Here is a 24,845-nt window from a genome sequence, read left to right as displayed (position 1 = left end):
TCAGTAATTTTGTATCCTTTGGGTACCTAGGAGCTTTAAAACTACTAAGAATACCAGCATTTCCTCCGATATAAAAATAATAAGAAATTAGCTAAAGAGTATCTTAGTCAAAACAGGAAAATCAAATTAAAATGAACTTCTTCTGATAGAATATTTTTAGAATCACAGAAATGATAATTAGAAATAAAATAACTCTTAGTTTAAATATTTAAAAATTGTATCACTGTAAAAAAGAGCACAGATGTGTTTCCCTTAGTTTAACAGGAGAGACATTACTGTTTGGATCAGACAGAATTCAGTTATGCTATTTTTATATTAATGCCCTGAAATGATATCTGAATATATAGTTAATTTGAGTGTTGTAAAAATGGTTGGGACAAGAAGGTAAAAGTCATCATGCTACCTTATGTAATAGAAGTAGAAGCACCACAAAGCTGCTCCATATTGGTACAGTTAATGTAAAAAATAAGTCTCTAAAAACAATTTGAGAAATTTGTACTATGCAAATTTATTCAGTATAAGAAACTTCTGAAAATGACAATTTGTAAAACAAGTAAAAACTGTATTATCCAATAACAAACATCTATCTATAAATGTATTTGATAATAATTTATGTGCTCAATAAATAGATCTAAAACATAGTGTAACAATCATTTTATTTAAAATATGAATTATCAATACATCAAACAAATTAAAAATACTTTTTTATTAAATTCAAAAGTGGTATTACTAACATCAGACAAATGTTTTTGAGTTAATTTTTCATTTGTGGTTCTGTATTTTGCAACGATTTTTAACCAAGGCCATTTGTGACAATATTTTACATTTTCACAGTGGTTGGCCAATCTTTCACTCCAATGTACAACTCAATGTTTCTTTTTTTTCTTAATGTTTCTTTTAAAGTTATAGTGACTGTAAGTTTTGAATCTATCATGGTACCCCTATCATACTTTAGGTAACCAATGGACCTAGATTGTTCCAATATAACATGTTTATGATTTTGTTAGGTGAAAATTGAAACCTTGGCCACCCCATCTGTTATTATAGAAACAGAAATTCCTTTCTGCCTTTTTCTTTGTCATCTTTAATCCTAACATGACAACATAAAACATTTTGATTTGTTGACTTGTATTTTCAGCTGTATCAACAAATATAGCTCTTTGCCTCCATTAGCTATTGCTTCTTCTCTCTTTTCTGTAGCCAGGAACCAAATGTGTTACTGCATTAAGAGACTTAGCCTTTGGAACCTTGCCCTCTTCAGTTCTAGGCCACACAGAATCATTAGTATAATGTTCCTCAAACACTGTCATAATGCTTTTCTCCTCTATTTAAGAGCAGTTAGTAACTTTCTATTGCCTGTTATATCAAATATAAAGCTTTTATGCTAAGAGTTAATATCTGTCTTCATCTGACCTTTTCTCTTTTAGCTATCTCATTTCTTCTTGCTCTTTGGCACAGTCTCTCTGCTACTTCCAAGCCATCTGGTTGTTATTAGCACACAGGATTTGCTTCTAACTGCTTTCCTGCCTGTGCAGATGTCACTCCTTGAATCACTGGGTGCCCACTGCTTCCTGAGGCAGTCCGTTCCATCTTTGGATAGGTCAGTTAGAGAGCTTTTCTCTTTACTGACCCCAAATCAATTACAGTATACAGTATAAGGTTTTCATTTTTATCTTTGTGTGTATGGCAGTCTAATGAGGTCTTCTTTCTTAATTGTTTTGTGTATGTATATTATGTCCACAGTGGCGCTGTTTATCAGCTGTGGGGAAAGATCTCTACATCTGGCAATTTTGCATTTCCATACCCTGGTCTACCCGCCCACCACCCCAGAACCACAACAGCTCAAACTCTTAACTCTGAGCACAGTATGTGTTTAATACATATGTGATAACGAAGCTTTATTCTATATATGGAATTATTTATATGTGAAAAATATATACTTAAGTATACGTATCAAAGGATAACAGAATCTCTATCTCAGAAATGATTCTGTGAATTTTAGTTGTACAGATACAATGCAAGCCTGATCATATGCAAGCTCAGCCCACACACAAGGCAAAATGCTTAAACATTACTAATTGTTTGACTCAGAAAGCAGTACGTTTTGCATGCTTATCTATAATCGGTTATCTTGGCATTGTTACTACAAAACAAAGACAATTATATCTTTCAAATAGCCTTTGTAGCCTGACCTTTTATTAGTGGCTCTAAATTGTTAGCATCTCCAAATGTCCTTGCATTTTAAGCTATTTCAAAAATTGTGTTTCCATAACAATTTTAATGGAATCTCCTGTGAAACGATTTTAATCATTGTAATCAGCCACATCATATAATTAGATTTTAATCAGGACCTTTAACAGTAATCTGAGAGTAGACACTTATAAAAATGTTATGTCTGTGTGGGTTTCTTCTCCTGACCCCCTCCTACCCCAACCATGTGGCACTATAACAATTGACCATGGAGAAAAAAGTTTGCTTTCCATTTGTCCCACATAATGTGGAAAATATTGCCCAGGAACGGGTAGGTAGGGCCATGATCAGTCGATGTCTAGTAGAAAGATACACATATAGTGATAGGCTTTTCACTAAGGCTGTTGCTTCTCTTGTGACCGATAAACACTGACTTACTTGTAGAATGGCCACTAAGGTTGGGAGTGTACCTCTGGGCCATGCAGAAGATTGGAACTCTGGGGCATGGTTGGCATGGGGTGAGGTGGATGGCATGGGTGTGGAGGAACGGTGGGGAGGGCTCATCTACAACCCATATTACTCTATTGTACTGCTTTGCAGGTCCTGAATTATCAGCAGTGAATTAATCTTTTTCAGTTCTTATTATTACTAGATTTTGTTAAAGCCCACTTTTATGTCTTCCCATTAGTCATCTATGTAATTTTGGAAGGCAAAATGCATGAAGCTCAGAGCTAATTATGCATTCTATTATGCCTTTAGATATCTGGATGAAAGTCATGTTCCGACGCTCAATCCCTTCCCTAAAACTCATTTCCACGACTGATGACTTAATGATCTATTTACTTTAAAGGTTTGCCTTTGGGGACAATGATTTTCCTGGTTAGCTCATTTGAAAGAATAGACTTCTCTTTCATGGAATCTGTAAGTATTTAGAAAAATCATTGGGAGCTTTGAAAATGCAATTGATACAAAATGTGTTGAAACCTATGCTTTGACTATCCCTAGGGAGAGGGGACCCCTTTATATCCATGCAGAGTATGAGAGCCATTGTGTCCAAATTCTCAATTCTATTTGTTAAGCATGAAACCAACCAGCTGTGGAAGCAGTGTGGATGAGGGCAAATTTGCAGCTTTGCAAGTCCAAAGTCAGTGTGTGTGAATAAAAGAATAATAAAATGACACAGTTCTCAAGTAGGATGATTGTTAATCAGTTTTCCCTGATCAGTTTTGTTCTTCCACCATTAATAGCCAAGCTATCATATTATTTATAGCTAGCTATCTAAGAATGCAAACATTAGCCTCATTGTATGCCTTTCACTTTGATCTCTTAATTTCCTTTTTCCCCCTGTGGTTTTAAAAACAGCAGTCTTCAGTAATAGCATCCATGACTTCTAGGTATAGGTCATATCGTTGGTTACAATAAAGAGATATTTTCTTATGTTTTTAACAGCAGAGTGCAGTATTTTGCAAGGAGAGATGCCTTTGTGAGTTAGGATAGATATATTCATTTCTGTTAGACTATGCTTTTTCTGAGCTTTTATGACACAGTTCAATCAGAATGTGTGCAAAAACCCTTCTGCTATAAACTCTAATATTGGTAAAACGTAAGTCATAAATGCAACTTCAAGCAAGTTCTGGATTTAGTGAGAACAAAAACAAGGTGGATTTCAGGTGAGGACAGACTGTCTCCCTCTAGATGTCAGTGTCCATTCCAGAACCACACTTGCGGCAAAAGATTTCCTTGTTCTGGGTCAGGAAGCCTTCCCCCACCAAGGAGACTGAGCACTTCCCACAGTTGAAGCATTCGCTGTGCCACTGCCGGTCTTGAAAGCAGATAAACTTGGCACCTTTGAGACCTGTAAAGGAATTGCGGAAAAGAATATTCTTTCAATGAAGAGATTAAGCATTTCATCAGGTACTCTTCTAGGAACTGGAGATAACACCAATGAGCAAGTCTATGTAGAGGCAAGTAACCTAGAAGAGAATGCTGCCTCCCATGCCCCTGTGTCCATCTGGGAATGTCGCCGTGGGCAAGTTCCCCCTTGAGATCCAGCCTGATTCCCAGTCAAATTTTTCTGTAATCTACACAAGTAGGTATAATCTGAATATACAAACCAGGTATTTTTGGAAACAGATGAAGATTGCCTAAGACAGATAAGGAAGCACAGTAGAATGCTGTGGGAAGAGGGAATGAATTTCGAAGTCAGAGATACTTAAGTATGAATATCTTCTTTCTGCTTTCTTAGAATCAAAGTGAAGATAAAATAAAATAAATGTATACTTTCTAGCCTAGTGCCTGATGTTTCAATGACTTTTAGTTCTGTTACCTCTATTCCTATGGTCAATTTTGCTTCAGATAAAGTTCCATGGTCATATTGTGGTGTGGGGCACAATTTTCCAAAAGCCCCAAATAGAAAATTTCATCCAGACTATCATGGAGTTAACCTAACATGACAACCTTACTACCTTGCCCAGAGACAACTTTAGCCCAGGCTTGCAACAAAGATTTGTGAATCTGATCACTCTGGCCACTGAGGCCATGCTATCCAATGGTTAGTCTCTAAGAAGTACTTTATCAGCCTCCACCATTTCAATCTGGGCTTCTTTAGCTGTAACATTTCTATGAAAGGTAGAAGAATTTGAGTCTTCAGTGAGAATCTCTTTCTATACCCCTAATATGGATCCAGGTTACAATTTAAATAATTGATTTTGAGGCGTTGAAAAGGAGAAGGGTGTAGGGATTGGGAAGGAGTTGGGATGCCTTGGGCCTTTCTTTATTTGCCAAGGTTTTTCCAAGTGATCATAGTGCTATGAACTTCCTGTGATTTGCTCCTTACCCATAGAGTGAGGCTAAAATAGTTCGTGTGTTGATTCACATACAGTTTCCAAATACTACATTTGGGGAAGCAAAAAAGGTGAATAAGCATTCTATTTCAGATAAACTCTCCTTAAATATGATGATGAACTTTTATTTTCATACTAGAAGTGTTATTTGATGTCTTTACATATAACTTACTAGTTCATAAATAAATGTACATCAAATTTCTCTTCTTTCCTTGATTAAATTTATTGCTCACTTATTTATGATGCTATCATTACTTGCTAATAAGAGTAAATCAGTAATGAACCAATTAATTCCCTGAATGTTATTCAAAACATTAATAAGCTGACTGCAAGAATCATGTTCTATATTTGCATGAATCATCTTTGTTCATAAAACTAATTATTACACATCTTGAATTTTGATGCTCATGAGTTTTTCTTGATTTTATTAGGTAAGCCTGTACAAGTGGTAAATGTAAAAATAATTCTTCTAGAATTTTACAAAGAGAGAAATAGAAGCGTCTGGTAGTAGGAATTTAAGGAAGGCCTGACTCAGTATGTGAGATGTTTACAAACTGTTTCAACTTTGGATGCATTTACTCCCTCAGGTCATGAGGGTCATTTGCAGTAAGGAAGTCCCCCAGGAAATAAGTCTCTGGCACCTGTTTTATTTGGCTTCATTTATTACTGAAGATTTTGTAGAATAAGAGCTAGCATTTGTTGAGCACTTGAAAACGAGGCAGTCACTATTGTTTTTTTTTCTTTAATGTTTATTTCTGAGACAGAGAGAGACAGAGCATGAGAGGGGGAGGGGCAGAGAGAGAGGGAGACACAGAAATGGAAGCAGGCTCCATGCTCTGAGCTGTCAGCACAGAGCTTGACGCAGGGCTTGAACTCACAGACCGTGAGATCACGACCTGAGCCGAATTCAGAAGCTCAACCGACTGAGCCACCCAGGTGCCCCACAAGTCAGTCACTATTCTAAGCCCTTTACTTATATTGCTTCACAACTCTGACCTTACCTTTATGAAAAGATATTATCATCAACCCTACTTGGCAGAGAAAAATTGATGAACAGAAAGGTTCAAGCACTTGCCCAAATCAGCCAGCTGGTTTATGGCAGATCTGGGATTCAATCCTAGGCCATCTGGCTTCAGAGCCTATGCTCTTAACTTCACCAGAGTAAGTCTGAATTGATCTATTGTAAAGACCATAACCAGGAACATTAGCATTCTTTTCTCAAGAAATAACATTTGAAACTCCTTTTACTCAAAATAAACATGGAAGAAGGGTAAGAAGTGATCCTCTTCAACTCCTCATTTGCAAGTAAGGCAAATGAGAACCTCAGTGGTGAGTCACTTACCCATGGCCACACAGTAGTCAGGGCCAGAGGCAAGACCAAGTCTTTTACTCCCTAGTCCAGAGCACTTCCCACTACATCAAGCTGCTTCACTTAACCCAGAAACTTTGAAAGTTTAATCCTATCTTAGAGGGCGAGAGAAAAAAAAAGAAAGGTTTGTAGTTATACCTTGGGTTTGTTCAAATGAATCGGATTTATTCTGATAAGATTTAAAAAAATCACATCTGGAGACTCACAGATTTAGTTAATATAAAAAAGTATTTTGAAAAAAATGTATTTTGAAATATTCTAATATAGTTTCTTAGGTTGGCACATTGTTTGCATGAATGTGCAACTTCCAACAGATAAATTTATGGCTGTATAAGAAATCCCTATGGCACGTTAATTCAAGTGCTCAATTTTCAAGAAGCACTACTTATTGCAAAGCTTATGATTAAGATAATTATCATAAGACTGATTATTCTAAATTAAATACATAATCCTGTATTTGGATTACTTTTGGGTCAAATCTGTGGTTCCTGATCATCCTTATGTTACATGCAGAACAATGTGGGGTTTTTTTTGGTCTGAGCCTGAAAGAGCTAGGCTCAGATACTGATGTGAAACAATCCAACAGAAAAAAAAAATCACTTAGATACGTGAATCTGTGATAGATCAGAATTGAAACTCAAGTTCAGGGCTCGTGGTAGGCTCTTTGCAGGTCAGCATTAGCCACTGAGTACCCAGGAAAATTTCAACCCATTTTGAATTATTTAATTTTCGCATTTCCTCATGGAAGTCCTCCCTTTTTTCTGGATAGTTCAAGAAAAGTGTCATGGAATAAATCAAATGCATCCATTGGGCAGTAATCGCAGATTCTACTAAGGAGATTTTTGAGCTCTCAGTACTGATACATTTCTGGAAGCCCCATTTTCTAACCAAAACTGGTGGATATAGTGGCTTAGTCTTTTGACTAAGGGATTGCCAGATGTGTAGAGGCAGGAGAGCACAGTGGTTAAGAGTTCAAGCTTTAGAGCCTGATAGTCTGGGATTGCCAATGCAATCCAATGCAAGGACTGGGAAGGTGACATGGCTGAGTGATGGGGACAAGGTGTGAGGAACAGAGCAATGGGGCAGCCGCTGAGCCTATGACAGAGACCTGGCAGGGGAATGTGAAGGTAGTCTGCTCATCCCCGGCAGGCTCTTCATTTACTTTTGACCGCAGAGAGGAGTTTTACATGAGTTGTTTCCAAACATGTGCAAGCCAAACAAAACACACCTGCCAGCCAGATATAGCCATGAACCGTGTGAGATTCTGGAAAACATGGTGCCCTGTGCAGGCAAACGGGACCTTGTCTGTTTGTCTGGGTAACTCTCTCCTTCCCCTTGTAAGTCAGTGAAAACCTGCCAAGCTGGGTTTGCAGTGAAACGCTTTTTCTTTCTTTGAAGAGTTAACTTTTATTTTGTGATATATTTGAAGATGGAGGAGGAGGAAAAGGATAAAATGATCTTTAATACTGTGTTACACAAACTGAACTAAAAGAAATGAAATATGATCTAAGAATACAAGGAATGGGGAAGAGAAGTACAGTTCTGCCACATTATTAGGTGACTATAAATGCCTAAAAGAAAAGCTGCTGGTTTTCTCAGGTTATGCCAACTTCAAATTTTACTATAGGATAGCATTCTTCAGAAGTATCTCTGAGGAAAATATAATGCACTATTTTACCTTGAAAAATCTATGTAATTGGATCAATTTATCATTTTGTGATATTTTCAAATCATGTCACATGTGTTCTGTTCTTTCATCAGAATGCTATCTTGTTTTATTTCATCTATTCATAATTGAAATGTCTCACAAATGAATAGAGAGAAAACAGAATGATACACTTGTTAGAAGCATCTTAAAATGAAGTTTAATTAATTCCTGACCTTGGCTACCCTAATTATTACAGCTTCAGATTTGTACAATCCTTGCATTTAATTAAAACCTTTTCTATTTTAGGGTTCCTTTGCCCTTGTTGGAAATTAAGTAGGATTTGTATTTATAAGTATCCCTTCCTCCCATTCAAATCTTTAAATGTCAGGCCTCCTTGTGAAGTTCTTCTCTGAGCTCTCAGCATATCCTGTTCTTCTTTTTCCCTGAACTATTACTTACAGTCATTACCATTACGTTTATTTATTTATTTTTAAAATATTTATTTTTGAGAGAGAGAGAGAGAGAGAGAGAGATAGGGAGTGAGTAGGGGAGAGGCAGAGAGAGGGAGACAGAGTATCCAAAGCAGGCTCTGTGCTGACAGCAGAGAGCCTGATGCTTGAACTCACTAACCAGGGCTCGAAGGCACTAACTTTGAGATCGTAATCTGAACCGAAGTCAGATGCTTAACTGACTGAGTCACCCAGGCGCTCCTCCATAAGGTTTAGTATTAATTACCCTCTATAGAACATGGCTACCCTAATTACGCTATACATTTGTCTTGAGGGGTCTGTGTAATGTTTCTATTTATATATGGATACCCATGTGTGTGTATCTCAAAAAGAAACATAAGGGAAAGATTATACATATATATATATAAGATAATATATATAAGGGAAAGATTATATATATATGGGAAAGATTTTATACATATATATATATAAGATTATATATATATTTTACTTGCCTTTTCTAAATTAACTATAAAGCATCTACATAGCCACAGCTGTCCCATTAACGGACCATATCAAACTGAAGAACTCACCAGTAATGGGTTTGGTGCAGGCTTCACACCTTTTGGCATAAAGATGGTTGTAGCAGTCCACACAGAATGGATAATCATCTCTGGACATACACTCCTCTTCACAGAGCTCTTTCCTACAGCCACTGCATAGAAAACACTCTTTATGCCATGGCTGGTCACGAAATGTTATCCCACCTGAAGTCACCACCTGCCAAAGGACCACAAAGGCAGTGACCATGGAAGCTATTACAGTTCAGACCTGTCATGATCCTCTTCTGTGCCCATGAGTGTACTTTGGGTTACTCCATCCCCTTGTGTCAGGATGTCCTTTCCCTGTGGTTTTTTTTTTTTTTGAATCAATATGAGAATCAAAAGGCTATAAGGATTAAGTAGAACTGGCAAAAAATATATATATATGTATATATCCTAATTTCTCTCCTATTGTGGAATAGAAAAGAATTAGGGCCATAACAGACTCAGGAAAATGAAAAAGAAGTAGAGCCCTGATTCCTTTTCTCATCTTTAACTTTCATGTTGGTCTTCAAAGGTCTACCATTAGAACGAAGATATTTTCTATACCATGTTCTTACTTCCATGTCTAGCTTTAAAGGATATTGAAAAAAGCTACTTTTCCCTGAAACCTTTCTTCCAGCAGAAGCAACCCTGACTATTATTGATAAGCACCATCATCCACTAATAATGACTAATATTTCTGAAGTGTGTTTTCAGTCCTTAGTCCTGTGCTAAGGGATGGCCTTTTCTTATGTTCCTAACATCCCGACATAACCAAGACTCTTATTTTTTCCTCCTTTAAAAGGTGAGAAAGTATTGAGGGTTACAGTGGCCAGGTCACTTGTCAGGTCACACAACTAGCATGCAAACCTAAGCTGACTCCATAGCCTCTATACTTAACCAGTAATATAATATTGAGACAAGGTTACTTTCCACTAATGGCAGTTGGTTAGTCCTTGCTGAATTAATGAATAAACACCAAAGGGAAAAACATTTGGATAGAAGTTCCAGTATTATCTCTAGTACAAATGGGGTGCTGTGGCAACTGCATGGGTTTTCAGCTTTGGAACTCTAAGTAATGAACACAGCTTGTATGTTGAACCTTAATGTGTGATGTGCTAGGGTTGTGTCAGAGAAGCTTATTATTCCTCCATAACCATACATACATACATATGTGTGTGTATGTGTGTGTGTATATATATATATATATATATATCCCCATGGATTAAACTGGCTTATATATCTTTCAATCCACGAATAGTACTTTTTAAAAGGCTGAGATATCTTTATTTAGAATCAGATGGGTAAATATTGAACAACTCTTCTTGGATAGCAGTTTTGTAGTCCTAGCATCTTTCGAATCCGTGGCTATTGAGCTCCTGGAGTAGCTGTGGAAACTGGAATGTGCTCATGTGGTATCTGAGATGATTTCTGTGATCGTTGTATCCAAATTCACTAGATACAGAAAATGTGGAACCTATGCAAAGCCATCTCATTGCTGAAAAAATTTAAAAATGTTGTCTATGACACAAGCTTTTGAAAAGATTATTCTAGGGGTGCCTGGGTGGCTCAGTCCGTTAAGCGTCCAACTTCGGCTCAGGTCATGATCTCGCGGTTTGTGAGTTTGAGCCCTGCGTCGGGCTCTGTGTTGACAGCTCAGAGCCTGGAGCCTGCTTCAGATTCTGTCTCCCTCTCTCTCTGCCCCTCCCCTGCTCACACTCTGTCTCTCTCTGTCTTTCAATATTAAATAAAGGTTAAAAAAATATTAAAAAAAGAAAAGATTATGCTAAAGATATTTTTAAGCCTTACAACAAATCTCTTAAAAATTAAAGATATTTAATAGAAAAGTTATTTTTCCTAAAGGAAAAAAATGTATACTATTCTAAATAAGTAAATGGGAAACATAATGGCATGTGTGAACTGAAGCAATTTAAAATACCCCCTACTGATTTCAAATGCCTTACCGCAGGCACAGCAGAATTGAAGATTCCTTTCATTTGTTCAGTCAAATTATTAGCAGGCAATGCTTAAAAGACTCAACACTTGAAAAATGTATTCACAGCAAAATAAAACTTGATATATAGACCAAAGACTATTTAATTAGGAAGAAGAAACTCTGGAACATTAAAAATAGTTTGCTTGTGATTATGTTCCTTTTGAAGAGCCACGCGGGCTAAGATGAAGTCTAACATCTAGGTTTGGTGTTTGCCACTGACTGATCCCAGGATTTGGAACAAGTTTCTTCTCTGGCAAAGTGGACGCAGTATTGGTTTTGTGCTCAGTAGACAAGAGCCAATGAATCACAGGACACTCTGGGAAGCTCAAGGAGTTTGAATTTAAAGCACTTGTAGTTTGAGGTTACTTGTTTTTGGTAGAAAACAAGTTTTAGTTTCACAAAATAAAATCTATGAAAAAAGTTCTAAGGGCCTGATTTTTAAGTATTTTTTGCCTATTTTGTTTGTGTTATATTTGGTCTCTGGTTTGAGTTGAAACAAATTGTTTTTCTTCAGCTTGGGTCATCTTGATCAGAAACATTTATATCCAGCTTTCCTTGCATGGCTTGTGGTTTTAAAAATTAAATAGAAAACAATCTGGCATGTTGTGGTCTGTCTACTACCCAATATAAATATTTCACAAAGTTTTCATGACTTCAGATCATGTCCTAAATATAGGACAGGCTCCTATAACCTGGGAAATGCCAGTGCTTTACTCTCTAATAGTACTTAGCACTGATGTACTGGAGAAATTCCCCCTCTGAATCTTTATAGCATTGAAAGAAAGTTTATATTGCATTCCCAATAAATGGTTTTGAGGTAATTCCTACAGGTTGCACTAATATTTCAGCTTAAGTATTTAAGAAAAATGACCTGAACATGGCCAATTTATTGTCCCTCAAAACAGTGAGATCAACCTACCATTTTATTCCAAGAATCTGTTTCTAAAATGCTTGCCATTGACCCTGGTGAGTCTTCTGAGTTTCATATATCGCAGGTTCATAGCATCTGAGGGTTGCTTATAAAGCCATTTTTAAAGTCAGTGTTTCTGGTAGAGTGAAGGAAGTCTCCGGGTTTAAGATGGTTTTACATTATGTTAATATCAATTGTAACTTCGGCCATCATTATAGTATAATCAAGATTATAATCCAATTATTATAATTTAGGAGTTTATTGATGCCTCTGCAAATGCAGTACTCGTATTTTAAACATATGTAGAAAGTTACTGTGTGCATATGTTCCCATAGAAAGAGGTAATGAGACTTCTAGCTGTCCAGATGCAATTATACAAATAGTCTTGAGATCTGCCAAAGCAGCTCATAGATCAAAAATGTTTAGACAACACTGCATGCTCATCACAATTTATAGTGTTATTTTAAACTTATGATGTCTCATGGGTCAAGGATTTCTTCAAGTACATCTATACCTATTTTATGAAATACAAACAGGTTTTATCAAAGTGATAGAGAGGAGTGACTTTTTCACATAAAAAAAGAATTGGAGAAAGTTTACTTGAAAAGCTTGACTTTTTTTCTTATTGGAAGATATGTTTTCAATGGGTATCCAAGTCAAAAGGCTGTAAATGACACTCTGGAACTGAAGCAAAGGAAACCACTTGCCACCCTTATTCCTTTTTCTGTCTGTATGTCTAATGAATTTCTCTAGTGGTCTTGTCACTCTCCTGAGTCTACCTGTCTACTCATTAGAAATATAAAAGCTTCAAGCCAAGAAGACATTTGTGTTGCTGGGACATAATGTGAGAAGTTAAACATTCTGTTTAAATTGGTTCCCTTAATGATTCTGTGAGACAAATTCATATTCCTATGAAAGGAAAGGGATCAACAATTATTTTCTAAGAAGTGTCTTGTATTCAACAAGAGATGTGTGTCCTCTACCAGAATACATGAAATCTTATGTAACAGCAGCAAATGGAATTGGAATATCTATAGCTTTTGGAACTAAAGTCATGTTCTGGGTAGAATTTTATGATAATAAAAATAGGTGGCCATCTTCACTGTGGCAGGCAGTGTGCTCTTGGACATGCTGGAATTTAAAAGTAACATGAATGTGTAAAGACAGACATAACATGATAGTATCAGTTCATTCCGAATATAGAATGAAGTTAAAAAGCAATGGTCCGGAAGGATCCACAAGCTTCATCCCCTGTAGATAATTACCTTCTTACAAAAGCTGCAGTAGTGAGCAAACTCCTTCTCAAAACACGGTACACAGTAATTGCCACTCTCTTTGGAAATCAAAGGTTTAGTTCCTATTGGCTGTCGGCAATGCTCACACACAAAGCAGGTTTCATGCCAGTAGTTTCCCTTAAATTCCATTTTACGGGAACCTGTACCCCACAAATAAGAACCTGTTAGTACAAATGAAACATCATTTTTTAAGTAAAGATATGTCAAGTTATTTAGAATATATATTTTAACGTTAAGATGATAAGCTAATTGTCTTTATAGAAAAATAGTGTTTTGTTGGTTTCTAAAACATTTATCTGAAAAAGAAAAAGAAAAGGTAGAGTTCAGCCATGATGATGATGAATCGCTCTTTTACTGAAAACTCTTATGCTGTGTAAGCTACAATTTTGAGATTTGAAAGTACAACTAGTGGAGACTCTGAAAGGCTGCATGTGGGTTAGATAGATTGGGCCATAATTATCAGTATTGGGATATTAGGAATGCCTGGGGCACCAACTCTCAGGATGGATGTTGTGCAGTTATGGTCTTCTAGAAACTCTTTTGAATTCATAATAAGAAAATGAGAGAGAACCGTGTTGTTATGCTGATGTCCAGAGGGATTTAGTACAGAATCAAAACTGCAAAAGTGCTTGCCTGAAAGTATAATCATGTACATGAATCCTTGTCTTCCCTAGAAGGAATAAAGATGACTGACCCTCAAACTATATTTTGTCCTGCTACAAAATGATGGTTGGCCCCATTCTCCTATGATGGATTATGCTTCCTGATGCCATTGTTTATGCCTAGGAACCGCTGCTTAATGCACTGTTAGTGTTATTGGTTTAGATTTCATCTTTATGGCTCAGATTGTGGTTGAAAATGCCTGTATGAATTAACTTTACAAAAATACATAGAATGCTGTATTTTACCCATTCAAAACAGAACAAAATGGTCTTTTTATTTCTGAAATACACTAAGTGAAATCAAGAGATAGCAAGATAGATGTCTTTCTCAAAAGTAGGGTTTTCTTAGCTACTATACTCTTCCTATACTTGGGCATAATTCAAAGTGTTACAGCTTCCGTTAGAGACCTGAACTCCCTTGTGATCTCACCAGGCATGATGGTCTTCTTGCAGTGGAAGCACTTGGAGGAGCACTCATTAGAATAACATTCTGAGCACAGCAGTCGCTCATCCTTGGCAGCAAAAGGCTTTTCCACCAGAGAGTGATTGCATTTGGCGCAACTGAAGCATTGTTCATGCCAGTGTCGGCCTTTGTAACAAAGATCCTTCGAGACAGTAAATACGAGTTAATTAAATGTGCTTGTGACAAAACAGGTCATTTTATAAGACTAAACTGAACACTCCTGGGACTCTGGTACCAGTAGTTTGTGCTGGTAGCTTGAGGAAAAGTTGTCATTGATAGTATTACCCATAGAGAGGAGACTCTCTGGGGCAATTAAGAGCTAGAGCCTGGGCTTTCTTAGTTGGTCAGTAGAGACAGATGGAAAATAAGTGAACTTTTTCCTATTTTTTTCAAATTTCCTCTCACTCCTTTTCATAAGCTATAAGAGGGGCTTTTCATGGAATGATTCTTATTTTTACGTTGTGATATCCTATTATTGTCTGAGATTAAACAAAATCCCAACACAAAGACAAAAAAGAAAAAGGAAAAAAATACAATAATGTTCATTGTGAGAGGAATGGACCGTGTCAGGGCACAATGGACTTAGTGGAGATGAGGCTGATTTGAAGTCAGAAGATATAGATTTTTTTTTTAATTTTTTTTTCAACGTTTATTTATTTTTGGGACAGAGAGAGACAGAGCATGAACGGGGGAGGGGCAGAGAGAGAGGGAGACACAGAATCGGAAACAGGCTCCAAGCTCTGAGCCATCAGCCCAGAGCCCGACGCGGGGCTCGAACTCACGGACTGCGAGATCGTGACCTGGCTGAAGTCGGACGCTTAACCGACTGCGCCACCCAGGCGCCCCTAGATTTTTGAAACTTTAAATTTTCAATTATTTATGTATTTATTCATTTATACTCTTGTCATTCCAGAAATAAATCAACATTTTAGCTGTGTAGCTTTGGGCAAATAACTGAACCTCTTTAATCTTTAGCATCTTAAACTATCTTCTAAGATCACAGTGAAGATTAAAGTATATGTCATATTTCATAGTGCTGAGCATAGTATCTGGTGACTGATGGTAACTTTGAAGATGCTTATACCCAGCAATAGAGCAATGTGGTATTAATAGTCAGTACTAAAGGAAACAAGGCATTCCAAAGCATTTGTCTGCTTGTTTGCATGCAATAATTCTGGGAATTGAAGTGAGACCTACCTTGGAATCTGATTCAATTGGTTCTTTGCATTCCTCACAATAGTTAGAAAAAATACGATCGTAACAGGAAACACAGTATGGATTGTCATTCTTCAGTATGTACTTCTTCCCAAGAAGTGATGTTGCACAGTATTGACAATCGAATTGACCAGTTGTCATTTTGGTTCAGTCCTGTGAATAAGAAAATGATTCATGTTCATAAAAACAATTTTTTTCTAAGATAAATTATAAAGCCTCAATAGGAGTCAAGCACTTGAATGAATTTGTGTCTTACACAAAACAAACAAACAAACAAACAAACAAACAAAAACCCCACCAATTAGGAAAATATGCTGTAGTCATGATGACATTTGGGAGTGATTTAGGAAAGGCTACTCTCCTATTTTGGCAGTTCCTATGTGTTTTGTTAACAAAATGCATTAAGCCTGCAGCCAGATTGTGAGAAACATCTTTTATTCATCATTCACTAATGTGAACTTCAATAAGAATGTGATAGGTGTTGAAAGAGGATGGTTTCACCCCAAGGATATAAATACGAACTGTTGATAGGGCTTTCACTAACTGTCATCACTTACTAACTTGCTGGAGAGTTCTGGAGGAGAGTTCCTTGGAAATCACAACAGTCTCTTTTACTCTAACTGCAATGGAAGTTGATAATCAAGTACATTGTCATTTTCTAGGCCATTCTTTTATTTCTCAAATCTTTATTGGGCACCTAATGAGGTTTCTGCACGTTAGTCCTAAGATATTCCGTGCTACATACTTTCTGTTGGGACATCCTCCTTACTTGTGGCTTCAACCTCCCCAAATATGATGTTGACTCCAAAATCTGTAGCTAAAGCTACACTTGCCTCCTGGGCATCTCCATTTAGATGGCCCACACTAAGTTGGCAAATAAAATTTCTGAGCCGGTAGGATTTGGCCCAAGTGCTAGGTCTTTATGACTGTTGTTGAACCATTGCCCAGATGTAAAAGTGCAGCCAAACCATCAGTGGTAGAAAAGAACTCCAGGCTTCTTCAAGGTTTAGGACTAAACGAGTATGGATATAGAATGGTTAATAATAGCAGCATCTTACAGAACAAAAACCTGGTGTGAAACATAAAGCCAAGGCAAGGATAAGAACTTGAGTTATTCTATAATAGGAAAGCATGAAAGAACAAAACATATGGATTTCAAAAAGTTTAACTGGGCATTGAACACAAATGTTTCATTGTCCCCCAAGGTAGTACCACTGATTTTCTTGGAAAATGAGACTCGTTACCTCTGGACTTACTAGAATATATTAGGAGCTATGAATATTTTCTAATTCTCCACCTCAGAAATTTGTTTTTTTAATTTTAGCAAAATCAGAAAATTAGTTATTGTGATGCTCTTTACAGCATTTTTTAACGCTAGTTTTTATTTAATATATTTAAATTGTATTCCCATACGTTTTTGCCTTCTTCTATTTTAATGGTTTTTTCCAGCAGACTGTCTTGCTGAATATATATTGTCATTATTTCTATATGTAGCAGTTTTGTTATATTGTTCCTCACTAACAGAGAAGAGACTGAGGATTTGGAACATGTGGAGTTTTTCCCAGGAAAGATGAAAACTCCTACTAGAAAGTTCCCAATGGAACATGCCAAAATTATCTGCAAGGAACATTGAATTCCCTATTTGATTAATTCCATAGAACTGTCCCTTCCAAGTGAGTACAAACACACTCAGAGAGTTAGTGAGGACTTGGAAACAGGAGGAAAATAGATGTGATTCCCTTGAAAGATTTTCAAATGCGAGTTTTAATCACATTTACAATGATCATGTGTTTATCTCTTAATAGTGAAATAAGTTATATACCTTTAACTTTCATCACAATATCATTTTATATATTTTATAAATATATAAATATTGATACCACCATGTATATCAATAAATATAAATATTTCTCTAAATAAGTATCCCCATCCTAACCACATAATAGGCCTTACTCCATAGAGAATTCTTAACAAAATGAACCATACTTAAAATTTTTTTTAAAGAAGAAACTTACTTCTTATCTCATCTTTTCTTTATGGCGACATCAGAGGGTTGGGTAGGTTGAGAACAGTCATTTCAACACCTCAAAACCTTGTGATTTTGCATTTTATAGAACTATACAGTGAGATTTAGTCTAGGTCAATATGTATTGAATATATACTCAGTAACATTTGAACTCCCTGTCCTCCTGAAGTCTGGATTCTTCTAGCTTAACTCTTACTTGGTAATGGTGAATATAATTTGGGGTAAGAGAACAAACTAAATGTTCACTTTCTTATTCTTGGTTGGGAAAGATACACTGAGAAATTCAGCCCTCATTTTCATGAAGTCTCTCATTTAACTATGGATGTATGAACACATCCAAATAGAGTTTCTTAAATAGAGGTGTTATAACCATATAAATGATGCATATTCTACTAGAACCACGGAGTTTTTAGGGAACTAATAGAAAGAGGGTGAGGAGATACAGTGTCAGGAAACCTTCTCAGAAAGACTTTAAGGAAGTTAAGCTGTTGGAACACAGGAAAGAAGGAAGGAGGGAAGGAAGGGAGGGAGGGAGGGAGGATTGATCTCGATTTGGCAGGAAAGTAAGAGGAAAAGACAAATGGGGGAATGGTTTGGGTTCTCTTCTGATGTTGGGAAATGGTGAGTCTTGTGAACAGATTTTCACCTTGGTACATTCAGGATTAAAGAAGACTTTGAAGCTAAAGCTTTTTAAAGCTATTTGAATTTTTTTAATTGTTTAATGTTTATTTATTTTTGAGAGAGAGAGAGAGGGAGAGAGGGGGGGAGAGAGAGAGAGAGAGAGAGAGAGAGAGAGAGAGAGAGGCAGAGCACAAGCAGGGGAGGGGCAGAGAGAGAGAGGGAGGGAGACACAAAATCCAAAGCAGGCTCCAAGCTGTCAGCACAGAGCCTTATGTGAGGCCTGAACTCACAGACCCCAAGATCATGACCTGAGCCAAAGTCAGACGCTTAACGGACTGAGCCGCCCAGGTGACCCTAAAACTATTTGAACTTTTAATAGAAGCAGTGCTAGATGGGGTGGGGGCAGGCAAAAGAGGCAAAAAAATTCTCCAGTCATATCACCTTTTATCTAACATTATTCTATTCTAAACATCATTCTGTCCTTTTCCTTTTCTTTATCCCTAACATTAATATTTTTAAATACTCGGGGAATAACTCTGTGTCTAGGAGAGCAGACCACAACTTGCTTTTTTAATCATTCCCGAATAGGTAAAGCTGTAGGAAAGAGGATGAGAACCATGCGATTCTTCAGAAGCCCTCATCTGAGGATTAATTTGCCAGAGATATTGGGAAAAGTTTTTCTTTCAAATAAATATTTAAAATCATTGAGTAAAGCTCATCTATAATTATGAAGCATAAGAAATCTTAATACTAACAATGTAACCCAATTAGTTAGCATTTGACTTTTTTAGATACAAACTCAGAAATGCTAGTATCAATATCAATTACACATTCTTGTCAAACTTCTTTCAAAGAGGTTATATATATCAATTAAATATATTCTAATCAAACTTATTTCAAAGTCATTCTGCAATTATACAATAGTTTAAGTGAAGAATTTTTATCATTGCATACTGGGGGTTTTAGAAGATTGATTTAGAGATACACTGATATATCAAAGAACCTATAAAAATAAATACCTCAGAAATCCAATGCCTTGAATGGACTTGGCTTTCATTTTCCAGTTCCCACCTTTATTTTAGATTTCTACCTAAAAGGATGTGTGTTCATTGGCAATAGTTTCCATAGCTGAGAATGATGTCTCTTAGATTTTATTTTTTTTTCAATGTTTATTTATTTTTGGGACAGAGAGAGACAGAGCATGAACGGGCGAGGGGCAGAGAGAGAGGGAGACACAGAATCGGAAACAGGCTCCAGGCTCTGAGCAGTCAGCACAGAGCCGGAAGCAGGGCTCGAACTCATGGATCGCGAGATCGTGACTGGCTGAAGTCGGGCACTCAACCGACTGCGCCACCCAGGCGCCCCTAGATGTTATTTTTTAAACCAGGAATAATTTTGTGTCAAGTTATATTTTATGGTGAATTATTGATTAGATGGCTAATGCTGTGCGCAATATATCCACTTATATTTTTACTAGGCTGAGCACAATTAATAGATTCACAAGAAGTGTACTTGAGAGAATGTCAAACAAGAGCAAGGCAGGGACCTGATACCATGCCTGGTATCGTTAATATGCCTTTGTTTGCAAGGCATAATACATCATTCGTTTAATCATGCAGTCAATAAACATAAAGTATCTTTTTACTTCCAAAATAATCTGCCAGAAGTTGTAAAAGACATAAAATAGTAGATTCAAATCCTATCCTCAGAGAATTTATAATATAGTAGGAAAAGTAAGGATATTTTATAAATAAACAAAAGTTAAGAAGTGATGAGGAGAAATGAAAGGTTTTAAGAATTTAGAGCAGTCCTAAACACAGAGTGCACATTAGAGTTTAAAATTTTCCAAAGTGCACCCCTACCCCAAACCAATTAAACCAGAAATTTCTGGAAATAACGGATAAGAATAAGTATTTTTCATTTCCTGGGTGGTTCTAATGTCCAATGAGGTTTGAAAACTACCAATTCATAGGAAGCGGACACACAGTCACTTTTAGCTAGGAAAAATCGGGGAACAAGTTGTAGAAGGTGGCCTTTAAATGAATCATGCAGTAGATGTTATGGATTTCTTCTCTCAACCTTGGCTTTACCCTTCTAATTGGAGAGGTCAGGAAGCTAAAAATAATTCCTGGCCCCTCTACAGAAGTGTTCAGGATGCAGATTCGGCTCTGCTAACACAAACCATGTGTATAAACTGGAAGATGGAAGGGAAACGGAAGACATGTTCCTGCTGCTGCCGATGCTGGCAGACTGTGTCAGACCTATGTGGGTGCTTTCTACTATTTTGAAATGCCTGGGCTCAGGTTGTCCAGGGTTCAGTGACTAGATTTTTGGCTATGAGATATTGTGGTAATCATATCATTGTGGCAGCTGCAGCGGGTTTCTGACCTCTGTATTACAGAGCAGAATCGATGTAGCGGTGGGAAAAGAGCAGTCTCTCCTATCCCTTGGTATTTTATAATAAAAATACTACCAGTGATCTCTCATATTCCTGTTTCTGAGTGTCAAGCACTGTATTAACCACTTTATGTGGACTGTTTCCTCTAGTCCTCACAATGGCCCTCTAGGTGAAGTCTATTATTATCCTCATGAATAATATTATCCCCTTAAAGAAGAAACCAAAGCTTATTGAGGCCAAGATCACCTGGCTCATAAAAATGCTAGATTCAAAACGACACTTGTCAGAAACTGAAGCCTAGGATCTTAGCCTATGCAGACCTCTCTTTCCCTGGAGATGTGGGGAAGGGCATTAAGATAGAGCAGCAGAATTAGGATAGACATTCATACTTGGATATGCGAGGTAGGCACGGGAAGCAGCAAGTAATTTATTCAGTGGCTTTCAGGGCACAAGGAGGCAAATATTGGAGGGCAAATTAGAAAGGTAGACTGGGAGAGATCATCAGTGGTTTAAGTTTCAAGCGGGAGTTGAACATATATATTTTTTTTCTATAGAAAAGGAAGTGACCACTGATGACTGGGAATAGGTACGTGAAATGTTTTGAGCTGAGACTTATAAAAATTAATTTAAAAATAACGATAGAAAGGATTGCATGATAGACATACCACAAATAGGCAAATCAATTAGGATTCCATTTTTCTTTTTTTTTTTTAATTTTTTAATGTTTATTTTTGAGACAGAGAGAGACAGAGCATGAGTGTGGGAGGGGCAGAGAAAGAGAGGGAGACACAGAATCTGAAGCAGGCTCCAGGCTCTGAGCTGTAAGCACAGAGCCTGAAGTGGGGCTCGAACTCACACTCTGTGAGATCATGACCTGAGCTGAAGTCAGACACCCAACTGACTGAGCCACCCAAGTGTCCCTGGATTCCATTTTTCAATATGCCATTTGGTCAAGAAATATTATTTTTCTTCCTATGTAAAAAAGTGTGTTTTACATGTTTTATGGGGGAATATGAGGAGAATTCTTATTGAAAAAATAATGGCCAGTCCTCCAAAACTGACAAATGACATCATGCTACAAATTTAAAAAAGAAAGCAAAAACCAAGAACCTCAACCAGCCTAAAAACACACACACTGAGTCATCTCGGGGTAAAACCACTAAAAACCAAAGACAAATGACATCTAACACATGGGGTAAAAATATTACTTTTGGTGTAACAACAAATTAAGAAGTTACCTACTTCTCAACAGAAAAAAATGGAAGCTGGACAATAGAAAGACAAGGTAAAATTGCTGAAAGAAATTAGAAGCCAACCTAGATATCTATACTCAGATAAAATAGCTTTCAATAATGAAGGCGAAAAAAGATATTTTTCAGACAATCAGAAACTAAATATATCAATAGCACACTCGTATTAAAATAAATACCAAAGACTGTTTTTCAGGGAAAAAATCATTGATCTCAGATTGAAGCTCAGAGAGGAAGCAAGCAGTGAAAAACAATAAAAACTATAAATAGGTGTATCTAAATAAATATTGACTATATGGAATAACTTTAGCTAAGGAATTAGAAAAATTGGATAAAACAGGAAACTTCTAAAATAAGTAAATATTAAAACTGGTACAAGAATATAACATTTCAACTAGTTGGTAACTATCAGAGAAACTAAATTTATTATTAAAAGCCTATTTACACAGTAAAATGCAAGCCCAAAATGGCTTCACTTGTGAATCTTACCAAGCCTCAAGAGATAATACTAATCTTAATAAATTATGCCAAATATTATAAGCAGGAAACATGTTAGCTTTGAACCCATTAAGGTGATACCAAAATCTGAAAACATTAGAGAAAAAATTTATAGGCCAATTACACTTATAATAAATAATACATTTTGCAGTACATACAATCTTTACTCAAATAATAACCAATTATCTCTAGTAATATATAAAAATGTTAATCATGTCATGATAAATTGCATTTATCCTAAGAATGAAATTTTGGTTTAAAATTAAAAAGAGAATCACTGTATTTCACCACATTTATCAAATAAAAGAGAAAGCCATATAATTATCTCAGCAGATGCAGAAAAGGCTTTTGATGAAATTTGACTTCAATTCAAAATCAAAAACTTAGCAACCTAAGAATAAAAGGAATTTCCTCAATGTAATTTAAAAATATATAGCAAACATATATAATGGTGAATGCTGATAGCTTTTACGCTGAGATCAGAAACAGAAAAAGAATGCCCGTGATCACGTTTATTCAGTTCTATACCAGAAGTCATAACCTGTGCACTAAGATGAGAAAAAAAATATCAGAAATAAAAGAAACAAATAACTGTAATTATTTTCTGATGACTGATTTTGTGTGAAGAGAATCTAAATGATTCTATAATAAGCAATTAGAATTTGTAAGTGAGTTAACAGAGTTGCTAGATAAAATATCTATATACAAAAATCTATTGTATTCTTACATAACAGCAAACAAAATGAAATAAAAGCTATATACCATTACCAAACCCTCATATACCTTGTAATAAATGTAATAGCATGTATGAAACCCCTACACAGAACACTTTGAAAGAATATAAAGAAAACACAAATACATAAGTAGAAAGATAGACCATGTTCATAGACTTGGAGACTCACTATTTTGAAGGTGCTATTTCTCTTCTAATCCTTTTAGAATATAAGAAAATGTCTTCATTAACTTGTAATAGGGAAAAATTTCTTAAGCAATGCAGCCATATAGGGAGAATTTGATAAATTGGACTACATTAAAATTAAGGCCACTATTTTAAAAAGATTCTAGGTAAGAGAGTGAAAATAAAAACCACAGAGTCAAAGAAAATATTGTAACTCATGAACCAACAAAGGAATCATATCCAGAATACATAAAGAAATTCTAAAAGTCAATAAGAAAAAAACGGACAATACAATAAAGGGGCAAAGGACTTGAATAGACATTACTCAAAAGAGGATGTCCAAATACTAATAAACATGAGATTGTACTCAAGCTCATTATCAGTGAAAGAGAGGTTAGCAAGTTTCTTGATACAAAATCAATATACAAAAATCAACAGAATTCCTATACAACAGAAATATAATGTTAAAAACTATCATATTTGAAAGCAATAAAAATAATATTGTGTTAAATGTAACACAGTATATCTAAACCTTATGATATTGGGAAGACTTGTCATATGAAATCTCAAAACTTAAAGTCATTAAGGAAATATAGTATTAGAACTGGATAAACTAAGAGACCAGTGGAACAGCATGGAGAACACCAAATCAAGTATGAATCAAATCAGAACCAGATAATATCAGACAAAAATTATATATTTATTTTTGATATATTTACATTTATAAATATTGATCTATTATATAAAGAATGAAATTTAAGTTTAGTAAGAGTAAGAAATTATTCAATAAATGGTCCTGGAATAATTGGTTACTTACATGGCAAAAAACTAAGCTGGATCCCTACCTTATACTATACTCAAAATAATTCAGTCATCAATATGAAAAGCAAAATTTGAAATATAGGAGTAAATGTCTACACTTTCATGTTAGTAAAAGTTTTTTGAAAAGATGCAAAACACAAACCATAAATGAGCAGATTGGCAATCAAAAAAAATTGGTCATTGAAAGACACTCTTAAATGAAAAGACAATCACAGAATAACAGGTTAACAGATGATATTTGCCACACATATAATGGACAAAGGATTAGAGTAAAGAATATATAAAACACTCCCATGAGTAAATAAGAATTAAAAATTAACATAAAAATGGGAAAAAGATACAAACACATGTTTCTTTTCTAAATGACAGATATTTTAAAGAAAGCTGAATCTACTCCATGGAATTTGAATCGATCTGTTTAGCAAACCATAATAAACTATATATTTACATTCACAGAGTCAGAAAAAATGAACAAGTCTGACAATATCAAATATTGTTGAGGATAAGGACCAATGGAAACTCACTCACTAAAAATAAAAGTAAAACATGGAAAGGATAAAACCACTCTGAAAAACAATATTTCATAATATTGTAAAGTTGAACAAAAACCTTTTGTATGACTCAGCAAATGCACCCGTTAAGTGTCTTAAGTCAGAAAATCTTGCAGAGATCATGTGCAAGAACGCACAGCAGCATAGTTAATAGTAG

General features: G+C 35.9%; 1 protein-coding gene across 4 annotated transcripts in view; it reads right to left on the bottom strand.

Annotated features, from left to right (window-relative positions):
- Positions 1 to 3,811: 3,811 nt before the first annotated feature.
- FHL5 (four and a half LIM domains 5) overlaps positions 3,812 to 24,845 on the bottom strand; it is a 41,658-nt gene continuing 20,624 nt past the window's right edge. For all 4 annotated transcript variants that reach the window (XM_043591967.1, XM_043591968.1, XM_043591969.1 and 1 more), the window contains 5 exons: positions 15,607 to 15,777; positions 14,377 to 14,551; positions 13,255 to 13,424; positions 9,093 to 9,279; positions 3,812 to 4,045 (listed from right to left, as the gene is read on the bottom strand). In XM_043591967.1, the coding sequence (XP_043447902.1) occupies positions 3,882 to 4,045; positions 9,093 to 9,279; positions 13,255 to 13,424; positions 14,377 to 14,551; positions 15,607 to 15,765 (855 nt within the window). In that variant the 5' untranslated portion in view covers positions 15,766 to 15,777 and the 3' untranslated portion in view covers positions 3,812 to 3,881. The remainder of the gene's footprint in view (positions 4,046 to 9,092; positions 9,280 to 13,254; positions 13,425 to 14,376; positions 14,552 to 15,606; positions 15,778 to 24,845) is intronic.

The sequence above is a fragment of the Prionailurus bengalensis genome, chromosome B2 (genome assembly GCF_016509475.1).
Source record: "Prionailurus bengalensis isolate Pbe53 chromosome B2, Fcat_Pben_1.1_paternal_pri, whole genome shotgun sequence".
Taxonomy (NCBI): Eukaryota; Metazoa; Chordata; class Mammalia; order Carnivora; family Felidae; genus Prionailurus; species Prionailurus bengalensis.
Note: the sequence above shows the minus strand (reverse complement) of the source record. Positions and strands in the feature narration are given on the sequence as shown.